General features: G+C 33.9%; 1 protein-coding gene across 1 annotated transcript in view; it reads left to right on the forward strand.

The window, feature by feature from the left end:
• Positions 1-212: 212 nt before the first annotated feature.
• LOC106870639 (pre-mRNA-splicing factor SYF1) overlaps positions 213-14,156 on the forward strand; it is a 32,756-nt gene continuing 18,812 nt past the window's right edge. Inside the window, exons 1-9 of the mRNA XM_014916783.2 lie at positions 213-350; positions 2,928-3,076; positions 4,882-5,005; positions 6,681-6,878; positions 7,581-7,715; positions 8,895-9,059; positions 10,955-11,099; positions 12,577-12,649; positions 13,567-13,645. Coding sequence (XP_014772269.1) covers positions 318-350; positions 2,928-3,076; positions 4,882-5,005; positions 6,681-6,878; positions 7,581-7,715; positions 8,895-9,059; positions 10,955-11,099; positions 12,577-12,649; positions 13,567-13,645 — 1,101 coding nt within the window. The 5' untranslated portion in view covers positions 213-317. The remainder of the gene's footprint in view (positions 351-2,927; positions 3,077-4,881; positions 5,006-6,680; positions 6,879-7,580; positions 7,716-8,894; positions 9,060-10,954; positions 11,100-12,576; positions 12,650-13,566; positions 13,646-14,156) is intronic.

Consider the following 14,156-nt stretch of genomic DNA (forward strand, 5'->3'; position numbering starts at 1 on the left):
GAGGAATTAACAAAATGCGGGAAATTCTAAAATCTGGAATTCGGCAGCTCAAAGTGCAAAAAATTTCAGGCCAAAGAAAAGTATATATTCTCAGAATATTATCGTTTTTAGAAAGAAAAAATAGAGGTTATTTTATAGTTATAAGATACTTGTATATTATATTACTTGTTAAGAAATTACTTTTAATGCTAATTCTTTATTTCGTTTCAGTGTATTTCAGCGAGTTTTATAATAACTTTAACTGATTTCTAAAATGGCTGCCTGCTAGAGATTTTATAAAAATGTTTTAAACAATTTAATTGGTATAAAGAAGCAATATGCCGACATCAGCATTAAAAGATATATATTTTGTAAGTATATATAATTAAATTAACATTATTCAGTATTTATCTAATCTTGAATACATTAATTTTAAAAACTTTTATTTCTTTTATAATAATTTGCCGAAGATTTTACTCGACTTCTATTTCTTCTCTATTTCCCAATATTGTGTATTGAACTTTCTAAATTAAATGTAACATAATAACTTTATTTATTTCATTGCAATAATGTTATTATAAAATTCCCTGTCATTTATCCATGTGAACATATTTACGTGTCTTTCAATTTACACTCCATTCCGTCTTACCATATGAATAATCTCCCTTTTGTTTTGAAACATTTCTTAACTACTTTTACAATTTTTTTCATTAAAAACCATACAAATGTTCCTCTTCCGTTTAATAAAAAAAAATTCAAGAGCAACTGTATTTGGTATATAACTTATTTACATAGGATGCTCGTAGTTTCTTTTATTTTGCTTATAATAAACAAGACTGCAATAGTTATGAGAAAACCGGGTTAGATCCACAGTATTACTCCAGTGCGTCAAGTTTCTGAAGTCAAATCCCACTTGGATCGCTTAATTTTTCAGTTTTGCACTTGTTACAGAAACTATTCCACAGATTTCTAACAACTTGTTTTTCTACCTCGAATGATTAAGCTGAATTGAAAATATAACTCAATCTAGTAAAAATGTCAAAGTTCAAACATGTGCCCGACTCTCCAGGAACAATAAAATATTGGAAATGTTTCGTGTATTTTCTTTAGTTTGGGTTTAAAGGAGTGAGTAGATAGGGAAATTTCGGCACTATCATGCTATTAGCTGTCAGAAGTGAAAGTGCTCACTGCTAGTGAAGTATCTGTCTGTCTGCCTGTATGCCTGTCGATTCTTTGGCTACTGACAGCTAATCAGATCACATCTCACAGTCGTTCCTTCTTCCACAAAGGTGATCAAAGGGATTCCAGTCGTGACCATCCCGTTTTTAAGGGTATGTAAGACTACATTATGGAATGTATTCTCTTACATTCCATAATGTAGTCTTATATACCCTTAAAAGCTGGATGGTCACGACTGGAATCCCTTTGATCATAGGTTTGCTAAATCAGATCTGACCTCAGTCTAAGCAAGAACATTGATTACAGTTTAAAAAAATGTATTTGATGAATCTATACATCGATTTCTAAGGGGAAAAACCCTTGTTGTAATAAGGAATAATTGACTATACTCTGTTTTTTATTTATTTTATAGCTTTGCTAACTACTTTAAATTAATCTATCTTTAAAAAAGTATAAAATGAAGTTATTGATGTAACATGTATATTATAAATAGATTAACATTTAAATGATCTAATATCAAGATTGCATATTATAATTTCTCCTATCACTCCTCACATTTTATAAAGTTTTTTGCTAAGGTGCTAATAACGCTATTTTGTGTCCAAATACTCAGTTTTAACAAACCCGGATTGATTCTGCAATAATTTCACCCATCAAATGTTGCTATTAAATAGAGGCTACTGCCTGTACCAGTTATTTTAAACTTCCGTGATCATTTCTATTCTAAACAGGGAGGTTTGCATTTAAGAAAAAAGTTATTTTTTGTTTCTTTACACAGTTGCAATACTTTATAACCTGTTCAAAAGATTATAAAGCTTTTACTTTTGAGTAAATAAAAATGCATTATATTACTGTTTGATTTATAATTAAAAACAGCTTCGTTAATTGACATATACTCACAAATGAATCTCTAGACCACAGATGTACCTTTTCTTCACTCCCACCTTTTTTCTGCTAAATGCTACTACAGAGATCTCTGCTCCTTAGAACTCCCTGGTCAAGTGCTCAGGCACTTGAGACTCACTCTTCTCTCATCCTCTTGTCACCCATATTGTGTCCACACCTCCAGGTCCTGCACTAGCCACTATGCCTAACTCCTTGCTCCCTAAGATATCATCCCTCTGGAATTCCCTTCCTGAACATGTTTCTCCTGTATGCTTCAGTTTGCATCTAATCATGAGGGGCATTTAGCCCAACCATCTCACAATCCTTTCCTCTAAATCAAACCAAAAAGAAAAAAATTATCTGCCACAATAAGGTCTTGTTGACATGGAACAGCTTGCCTCAAATGTAAATAAGTTACCATTTTTGATTCTGAAAGAACTAAAATTAGCTGCAGTAATCCACATCTCATTTTACTTAGGTTAAACCATAAAAATTAGATTAGATATCTCTTTAGAATTTCTTTAAGATAACAAAATATGTAAAAGCTGTCTGTTGAAGAGTGAAGTTAGTTTATCTTACAAATATGTGATACTACACTTGAGATATCCAATTTCATTCACCTGTGAATGTAGTCCACCAACTGCTTGCATCACTGAAAGAAAAGTCACTAAATCGTTATGTAGATAATTCTAATTTGAACATTTTATTCAAATATTGGAATAGGATATTATTTTAACTTCATATTCTTTCTAATACTAACCACTCTCTCTCTCTCTCTCTCTCTTTCTCTCTCTTATACACACACATGCCACAATAGATAGGTGTAATCATTTATATTTTTACCAACCATCATTATACTGTATGTCTGTCTTTTACATTTCCAGGAAGAAGATGATCTTCCTTATGAGGAGGATATCCTTCGAAACCCCTACTCTGTCAAATGTTGGCTTCGTTATATTGAACACAAGAAAGAAGCTCCAAAAAATGTTATAAACATGATATACGAAAGGGCCATTAAAGAAATGCCTGGAAGGTAATGGTATAATTTGGAAATATGTCTTTATTATTCTTGTTTGATTATTTAGTTTGGCTGATGAGAGCAGTGTAGTAGATGTTCATATTCAGCTTCTGAGGCTGAGGTCATTATGTAAAATGTTAGCAAGAAAAGATTTCAGATGGTTGTGTACTTGGTAGAATGATTTGATCAAAGTGTTTAGTGTGAGATGATTTTTAGGGTAAGACAGAATAGGAATGAAGGGGAGAGATGAAGATGATAATGAAGTTTAGTCCCAGTTTAACTCTCACACAGTAAATCTGGTTACAAATGTTCTAACCCAACCACCTTATCTTTTTTGGAGTAAGTAGGGCCACATATTTAACGTTTTAGTGCTTATTTGATGCAGTAGGTGTCATCTGAAGGAAGTTGGTTTCTATTTCTAGGCAATTGAACAATCATATAGAAGTTTTCTTGACTCAGAGAGGCAGGTGAATTGGGTGGGAGTGGTATACAGCTTACCATATATACTCATATATAAATCACACTCGTTTTGTCTTATAATATCTGGTTTCAGCATTTGACCCATGTATAAGCTTCCAGCTATTTTCTATAAGTACTGTTTGTGACATTGCTTAAATTTATCAACTTCATTTAACATCCGTTGTCCATCCTACCATGGGTTGGACAGTTTGACCAGGGCTGGCAAACTGAAAGGCTGCTCCAGACTCCAGTCTGATTTGGCATGGTTTCTACAGCTGGATCCCCTTCCTAATGCCAACCACTCCGATAGTGTAATGGGTGCCATTTGCATGACACCAGTATCTGCCACGACTGCGGTTTTACTTGGCTTGATGGGTCTTCGTCTCAAGCACAACATAATGCCAAAGGTCTTGGTCATTCATCATTGCCTTCATGAGGCCCACCACTCGAAAGGAGCTTTTCACATGCCACCAGCATCAGCCACTTTACCTCTGTGAGGCCCAACACTTGAAAGATGTTCTTTTATATGTCACTAGCACAGGTGCCAGCTATGTGACACGAGCATCAGCCACGACTATGATTTCACTTGGCTTGACAGGTCTTCTCAAGCATAGCATATCGCCAAAGGTCTCAGTCACTGGTCATTGCCTCTGTGAGGCCCAAAGTTCAAAGATCATGCTTAACCACCTTGTCTTTTACTTGTTTCAGTCATTTGACTGTGGCCATGCTGGAGCACCACCTTTAAAACCTTTCAAATATATTATATTGAAATTACCCCATTTTTCAAAAGCTTTTGACATCATTTCACTTGGAATACTTTCTAATGTTTCTTTTACGCCTTGTACAGCAATATCTCTGCCTACTTTTACTGACCTAATGCTAAACCATTTCTTTTCATGAATCTCATACACCACCCAATTGAAGCATGGAACTTTTGGAGTAATATATTTACTTGGATAGTTGTAATGCCTGGTCATGAGGAAATATTACCTTACTTGGAAACTGGTGAGGGTTGGTGACAAGAAGGGCATCCAGCTGTAGGAAGTCCACCTCAACAAAATTCTGTCCCATGCTTGCATGGGTCTGATACTAAAATGATCATGAAGATAGACATATAGTCACTATGATTAATGATCACAGAATATGAGGACCAAAAAGTTTAGTTGTGTAGCAAGTTTGAAAGGTTTAGTTGTATTCATGTGTAATAGTGCTAAACTATTTCCTTATTGTTTATAGTTATTGTACAAACTCAAAATGGTGAATTTATTAAAGGATATTCATTGTTGGAAATTCAATTAAAATCTATTATAAATTTTGAATACTTAAAGTAATTCTAAAATTCTTTTGTTTTTCTCTTTTAGTTATAAATTATGGTATAATTACTTAAAGCTTCGATGCAGGCAAATCCGTGGTCGCTGTATCAGTGACCCTGCTCATGATGACGTGGCTAATGCATATGAAAGATCTTTGGTCTTCATGCATAAGGTATATGTTATTTGGTTTCTTTTGAATTTTACAGTTTTCCTCCTGTCTATGGCATTCTTCATTCATAATTATTCTTCAGAATGCTTAATATATTTTTCAAAGCAGTGAGCATTTTCCTTTTGATTTACTTTAAATGATATTTTAATACTTTAATTATACTTTAATGAATTTGTCACTAATAATGCATTCATTTTGCGCAAATTAAATTATAAATTCTGTACTCCAACATATATATCAATAACTCTGCATGAAAACTGATACAGAAGGGAACTACTTTAGTCTAGCTTCAGGAAACTTCGCTAGTCCCAGTGGCATGATAATATGCATCTAGCCAATACTGTGAGACAAATACAAAAACAAAGTTGATTGATTTTCACTGTGTGCTAGTTAATGTGAACCATAACAAGATGCTGAAACCAGTCCAACCTCTGCCAGCATGGAAAAATAGACAAAGTGTTGTTGATGTTGATGATAATCATTTAATTTGCATTTGGTATAATCATATTGGCCATGTGAGAAGAACAGCAGGGACTATCCTATAGATGCAACACAAAGGACTTAGCTACTCTTAACTGTAAAGTAGACCAGTTAAGTGACTTAATCATCATCATTTAATGTTCAGCTTCCATGCTAGTGTGGATTAAACAGTTTGACAGGATCCAAAATGTCAGAGGACTTCATATAGTTCCAATGTTTGTTTTGGCATAGTTTCTTTAACCGGATGCCCTTCCTAATGCCAACCACTTTACCGTGTGTACTGGCTGCTTTTTCATGACACTGGCACTAGTGAGGTTGCCAAATAACTCACAAGATAATAAAGAAAAGCCCCTTGACTGAGTTGGGTTGTAGTAAAAAGGAAGGTGACATGCCAGATGTTAAGAAGCTAAAGTATGACCAAAAGACAAAGACAGATGTCTTCATATTGAGGAAATATGTGGTTTCCCACACATTATATAAGGGTGAGTTGTTGGAAATAGGTGGTTTCCCACACATTATATAAGGGTGAGTTGTTGGAAAGAAGACAATGATGGTGGTGATGAGGTACATTTCATAAGTGTCTAACATAGTGACTCAGGCAGTGTGAGTGAAAAATTGAGTTTCCCCCCTCTTGAATTTTTTTTTTTTTTTTTTTTTTTTTTTTTTTGTCTTGCAAGTACTTGGTGACACTGTCAGTGCAGGTGCCACTTTAAAGCACCCGGTTCACATTGCAAAGTGGTTAGTGTTAGGAAGAGCATCCAGCCATAAAACTCCTGCCAAAACAGTCTGGCAGCAGCAGTGAAGAAGAAGAAGAACTGTGTGAAAACTTGTTGGATGGATTGCACCTCTCTTTCAAAGATTCAGCTTGTTACTTTTTATCACAGTATTTCACCAGATAATTATGTTAAAACTGCATTACTATCTGTGAAATGCTCAGCCACTTACATACTAATTTAATGACCATCCTGTTTTATTTTGGTGGGTAATGTTCCTTCTACTACATTAGCCAATATTTCCTTTTTCCTTTCAGCTGGTAAAGTGTGGCTTGAGGGATATTTAGTTGCAATTTTTTTATGTTAAGTGACCATGTATTGACTGTTGGTTTTTACTTGCTATGAATCCTCATTGAGTGCTACTATACTCTCGTATAATATTATAAACCAAATCAAAACTAATGATTTTTATATTCTTTTCACAGATGCCTCGTATTTGGCTTGACTATTGCCAACTTCTTATGGACCAATGTAAAATCACCTCCACTAGATATACATTTGATCGAGCTTTGCGTGCTCTCCCAATCACTCAACACCATAGGATATGGCCTCTATATTTACAGCTGGTAACTATGTATCCCTTACCAGAAACAGCTGTCAGGGTCTATCGACGATATTTGAAGGTAATTTGAGGTCTAAAGTCTTTATATATATAAATATATTTTTTTATTTTCATAAAAACTAAGGTATGAAAATATTTTTCTTCCTTTTTTTTTTTTCCTTTGATTGATATATGCTTTTTTTTTCATAAAGACTGACAAGAGTCAGTTATTGATATTGTAAGCATTTGTTATTAGGATAAACACATACTCCTCATTTGTATGTTTGTGAATATAGGTATCTTATACATAAAAATGCTTGTGAAAAATTCCCTAAGTTTATAAAGATAGTTATACTGTAAAGTATCAAACTCTTAACTCAAAGTTTAATCTAGCCTACAAATTCCTTTTCTTTAAAATCAATTAATATTCTTCATTTATCATACTTTTAATTTAACAAGTAGGCAGTTCAGTTGCTCATTGTCCAAACTATTGTAGGATCCTTCATTGTAGCTTTATCAAAATGCAACATCTTTTACCATATACAGTTTTAGTTTAGATTCTTTACCAGAAATATACAGAAAATGATATTGAAAAAATGTTTACATCAATCTTCTTTTACCAAAATGATTGTAATAATTCTTTTGAAAAGTTTTCATTTAATTGTATGTATAATCATCTCTCTCTCTCTCTCTCTCATCTTATACTTATTTCATTGCAATATAATCATGTAAATAATCTTCACTGATTCTAATATTACTGGTTATTTTATGCATTTTTTTATAGCTTAAGAAAGAAGATACTGAACAATATATTGATTACCTAATATCTATTGATTGGCTTGATGAAGCGGCACAACGTCTAGCAACTATTATAAATGATGAACAGTTTGTCTCAAAAAAAGGAAAATCTAAACATCAAGTAAGTTATTCCACTGATGGACTTCAAGCATTTAAATCATATCAAATAGTTTATGGTGTGTGTGAAAGATAGCTGTTCATCACTATGCTGTTATCAGTTTGGCATTCGGCTTCCTGATTTTGAAGGGCTTGCAATATAGCAACCTTATATACATCTTCTAACATTAATAGAACCAATGCAGTACTTGTATATAGAAAAATAGGATGAGTGTATATCTGAGGCTATGAAGAGAATTAGATTAACCAGCATGCAGTCAGTATTTCATTAACTAAAGAATATCATTAGTCAATATAGTATCTTATTATTAAGAGATTTTGAAAATTAAATTAAATGTTCATTGGTATAAGAACAGTAATGAATTTATATATTTTTTCCTACATTACCAACAGATTATAAATCTCATGTAATCCTCTTTTAGTTGACATAGTTAATAGAATAGTTCTACCAATAAAAATATAATAATTCTACCAGTTACACAGCATGTGATTTGTGAGTACAGATTAAAGTAGGACAGAGTTCAGACAAGAATATAACAGATCTTAATGTATACACCTGTCATTGCAAAGTGTTTTTAAACATACATATATATTTTCATGATTTACAACAACAGTTGTCTATTGTATGTAGAAAATGTTAGAGAGATAATTGACAGGAGTAAAGACAGGTGTAAATAATGTATGCTTTTAAACTAGTAAAAGTTATTCTGTCGAGGCCATGACAAAACATTAACAACTGGCTAAATGAGAGAGGGAGAAACGAAACAGCTTACCCATAGCTGCCAGTGATGGCAGAGAAAAAGAAATTGCATGTTTTCTTTATGTAGCCAGAAAATGGCTCACAGACTACTACTCTTTGATTGACTAAAATAACAAACAGAACTAAGATGAAACTAAAATCTGCATAAGATTATTAAGAGGTTAAGGAAAACATGTAATGTAAAAAAAGCAATTGTAATATAACAAAAATATATCATTTTTATTTAAATTGTGCAAGATGTATTTTCATTTGAAATCTCATCATTTTTTTGTTTTCTTATAATTATAGAATAAATGAAATAGCTTTCCTTCAGCTGTCTTTTTCTTCTGTTGCTAAAAATAACTGAAAAAAAAACTATTTGTCTTTTGTTTGGTATGTAAAGGTTTATGTATGCTTTATTATTCAATTACCTTTGTATTTCAGTTATGGAATGAGTTGTGTGACCTAATTGCAAAACATCCTGACAAAGTAACTTCTCTAAAAATTGAACCAATTATTCGACAAGGTCTCAAATTGTATTCTGATCAAATTGGAGTCCTTTGGAATTCAATGGCTGATTATTACATTCGAGGTGGACATTTTGAAAGAGTAAGCAGAAATATATTTTAACTCCTATCAACAATTTCTTTTCTTTAATAACAGATATTGTTTTTTCTTTAAATGTCAAAGGGGATCCTTAGAAGTAGTAGATAATTTCTGTTACATAGACAACCAAATTAGCAGTGAAGGAAAATGCTCTAATAGCATACAGCTGGGCAAAGTTGAGAGAGCTATTTTCTCAAACTGAAAGACAGATTGTATGAATCTATGCTACATAGAGGCAAAATGTGAGCTGTGGATGCAGTTCATGCAAAGGTTTGATACATATGAAGCCAGCATGCTCTGCTGGATGTGCAATGTCAGTGTGCATGTACTACAAAGTGTTAATGTGTTGAGATAAAAATTGTTTATAAGAGGTATCAGATGTAATGTGTGGGAGAGAAGACTGTGCTGGTATGGTCATATGATGCATATGGATGAAGGCAGCTGCATAACGAAGTGCCAAACTCTAAATGTGTAGGGAACCTGTGAAAGAGGACCTAAGATCATGTGGCATGAAGTGGTGAAAAATGCTTTTCAGTTGTTAAACTTCACAGAGGAGATGACAAAGGACCAAGTTGATTGGCAATTTGCTGTGCTTGAGAAGACTCATCCAGCCAAGTAAAATTGAGGCCATAAAGGCACATCTTTTATGTCCATGTCCCTGTCAGACCACTCCCCCTCAACCCATCATCCTAACACCTCCCCCTCCTTCCACTTGTGTTCTCCTCTTGCTGTAATTCCCTCCCTTCTATCTCACACTTTCCCTCACACACTCATGTCCTTGTTGAATCTCATCCTCAACATATCCTCCTAACACCACCTCCCTCTCCCTGTATCCACTTGCTACATTCTCTTTCCCACCTCTCCATCTCCTGCTTTCTTTTCACAATCTCAAACTCACCCACTCACTCACTCTATCCAACCTTTAATTCCACTTCGCTTACATACAGTTGCTAGTTACTTGAGTGTACTATCCCCATCACATCTTCCATCATCTCTCTCTCTCTCTCTCTCTCTCTCCCTCTCTCCCTCCCTCCCTCCCCCCCTCTCCCCGATGTTTCTTCTCTGCTGCAAAACTCCTGTTTCTGTCCCTGTATTCATACTCTAACCTCTCCTCACCTAGCACGAAGCACCTCTCTCAATACACCCAACTCATTTAAGGAGTCTTGTCCTGTCTCCAAGTTATCTGGTAACCTCACTGCTGCTAGTGCCATGTAAAAAGAATCCAGTATACCTTGTAAAGTGGTTGGTGTTACAAAGGTCATCCAGTAGTAGAGACCATGCCAAAAGCAGATAGTAGAGCTTAGATAGTTAAAATTTAAAAAACTATGATAGTTATGGATGTTTAGTTAGCTAGGAAATATTCACCAACCTGTTCTTTTCATGAAAAATACTTTGAAATATTGTATTTCTACTTATTTGTTTATTTAGTTTTAAAGTAAAATATATCATTATCATCATTGTTTAACGTCCGCTTTCCATGCTGGTATGGGTTAGACAGTTTTACAGGAACTGGTAAATAGGAGAGTTGTGCCAGGGCCCTTCCTGATACCAACCACTCCAATAGTGTAATGGGTGCTTTTTACATGTCACCAGTGTGCCATTTACATGACACCAGTAACAGCCATGACTATGATTTTCGGTGTCATGTAAAAAGCACCCGTTACACTCTTGGAGTGGTTGGCATTTGAAGGCATTCAGCCATAGAAACCATGCCAAATCAGACTAGAACCCAGTGCAGCTCGCCAATATATAATTGTCGTAATTAGCTTATCATTTTTTTGTTCTGTTATATTTTAATCTGACATTTCTATAATGCTGCATTTTAAATTTCTCTTCTAACATTTACAAGTGGAAGATCTTTTTATGTTATTTACTTAAAAATAAATTCTTTATATCAGGCTCGTGATATCTATGAAGAAGCTATTCAGACAGTCGTAACAGTCAGGGATTTTACCCAGGTATTTGATGCATATGCTCAGTTTGAGAAAAATATGGTTAGTGCAAAAATGGAAGCCATGTCTGATTCAGGAACATCTCAAGAAGGTAACATTGTGTTTATTTATTTATTCAACAACTCATTTATCAACTGAACTGTTATTCCTCTTAATATTTTTAGGACTTGTATAAGGTAGCAAGCTGGCAGAATCATTAGTACGCCAGGCAAAATGCTTAGAAGCATTTCATCTGTCTTTATATTCTGAGTTCAAATGCTGCCAGGGTTGACTTTGTCTTTCATCCTTTTGGGGTCAATAAAATAAATACCAGTTGAACACTGGGGTTGATGTAATTGACTTACTCCTTCCCCTGAAACTGGTGGTTTTGTGTCAAAATTTGAAACCAATATTTTTAAGGCTTGTGAATATTATAATGCTTTTTTTGTGGAGGAGTTTTGTATTTAGAGATTTATTATCTAAACCAGTGGTTCCCAACCCTTTAATTTAAATGAGTTTTCCCACGGGCCCCTTTTAATATGCTTGTCCTTATGTATATATATATATGAAATTTTGAATTTAGTTCACAGACTCCCAGTACTACCTTTATGGACCCCAGTTTGAGAACTACTGATCTAAACTTTATAAACAGTCTATACAGTGTTGATAACCAACTATTAAAGAAATTACTATAATAACTGTGAGAATACAAATCCAACATGAAAGTTTCTTAGCTCTCTTAGTAAGAAATTAGAGTTGTGAAAATACTTTTGTTCTCAACAGAAACATGTATTTCCACTGCTTTATTGGCATTTACTGTAGTAACAGCACCCAGCTTTTCTCATCTTTGCTTACAAAACTAAGTGGGATATCTGAAATGAACATGTCTTCTTTAAAACATGCCTTTTTTAAAATATTTTTTGAAAAGCTTCTAAATTTGTTTGTTATCAGAGATTAATTTTCTGTATCTAAATGGGAACATTTCAAAATAGAATCATTAATGCATTTTAGAAGAAGTCACCTATGTTTCAAATGTTAACTTGAGCGCACTAAATGCTGGTAGTGTGGAAGCTCCAATTAAGAATCATACTCTGTCAGTGACTCAATATATCAATTATATAGGGTCCAAATATCTGTGATTCACTTTTGGATTTCCAATCTTTATGTTGAAATGCAAAACATATATGCTTAAAAGAAATATTCAACAATTTTCAATAAGTTAACATAATTCTGCATATTGTTCTATTTTAATGGAGAGATTATGATTTTAGCTCTGTGATATTTAACATTTTTGTGAGCATATTTCTATTGATATACATATATACTGCCTTTGTTTCAATTAATCTTTAAAATGATGAAGAATTTAGTAAAATAACCTTGTCATTATTAAGCTGGTGTCTGGAACATAAATTGGCATAGAATTTTGATGGAAGATTATTACTTAGGTTGCTTTAAAACAATAAGTTTGTGTCATAGAACCAGGAATGGTCTCAGGCAACAAGGTATAAAAAGGGTTTAGATGATCTCTTCAAAATATTCTGACAATTTATGTATCAGTCTAGCATTCTCTCCTTTTATCTAATTATCAGATGATCTTGATGTTGAATTACGATTAGCAAGGCTGGAACATTTGATGGATAGGCGTCCTCGTCTCTTGAACAGGTAATGATCATAACCATCTTTATTTCTCTTTTTACTCCTTTACAACACTATAAAATACAGCAGCTTAATTACATGTTTTGAACTTAAATTAACATCATAATGGAAGCATTAGGAAAAAATATGTTCCTTTTGAATTAGAAAATGTCTATTTATATTATACATCATCATCATCATCATTTAACGTCCGCTTTCCATGCTAGCATGGGTTGGACGATTTGACTGAGGACTGGTGAACCAGGTGGTTACACCAGGCTCCAATCTGATTTGGCAGAGTTTCTACAGCTGGATGCCCTTCCTAACACCAACCACTCCGAGAGTGTAGTGGGTGCTTTTACATACCCACTATAATACAAAAACTACTATGGTATTATAAATAAAAAATATGCTTTAACATCTCTGCAAACTTAATATCAAAATTCTCTGAACTGCTTTGGTAAAATGGATCAGATGAATGCACTCTTCCAAATGTTTGCTTAGTGCCTGTTTAATAGTAATGTTTTCCAGTTATAGGTAGACAATTTTCTCATGGTTCATTGTAATGAAATTTGGATTTGCGACCTTTAAATCGAGCAAATCTAGTAGTTGTCATTTATCGATAATAGAATTTAGTGACAGATTACATAACTCACCTAGCAGAAATAAATATATTACATTAAAAAAATAAACTGAAAGTTAGATACCTGCCATTGCTAAAAAAATAAAGATATTAATTTTATTCGTTGATTATAGAATGTATATTTTAAGGATATTAAAATCTGATAAGCCTAAAATCAAGCAAAAATATCAAATATTTGGAAATAGAGATAATAATGCCAATTAAAATGCTTTTAATATCATAAATTTATAATGTTTGATAAAGAGAAAAGAAAAAGTGATCATATATCTATTGAGTCTTATTAAATACTTTATATTTTTAGTGTGTTACTACGTCAGAATCCACATAATGTCCATGAATGGCACAAAAGAGTAAAACTATTTGAAGGAAAACCTCGAGAGGTATTTTTTTTTTTTTTTTTTGAAATTTATGTATTCAATATTATAGTAACCTTTCAATATTCATATTATATACAAAGAATAAGCCCGGGGGTTGATTTCTTCAACTAAAAGTTGGTACTCCATCATAGCCACACTCAAATGACTGAAACAAGTAACAGTAAAATTGTAATAGATATATAGATATAGATATATATATACGTGGATATCCCCTTACCACACTGCCCTTGTCAGAGCACATTCCGTGGACCATGCATCTGCTCTCTCCCCCTGCATCCGCCATCACCTGTCTCCCGTTTCCCCTCACCTACTACCTCTCCACCCTATCTCTCCAATGCACCATTCTCCGAGACTTCTGGCAACTCCAGTCCGTCCCCTCCACTTCGCACATCTTCCCTAACCCAACCTCCCAACCCAGCTCGTTCCCCTCCTCCCACCCACGCTGTCGCACTTGCCCTTACCTCTCCAACACCACCATCCTCACAGGCACCCATCATCAACCCTTTCATATCAC

Source organism: Octopus bimaculoides, chromosome 1 (assembly GCF_001194135.2).
Source record: "Octopus bimaculoides isolate UCB-OBI-ISO-001 chromosome 1, ASM119413v2, whole genome shotgun sequence".
Lineage (NCBI taxonomy): Eukaryota > Metazoa > Mollusca > Cephalopoda > Octopoda > Octopodidae > Octopus > Octopus bimaculoides.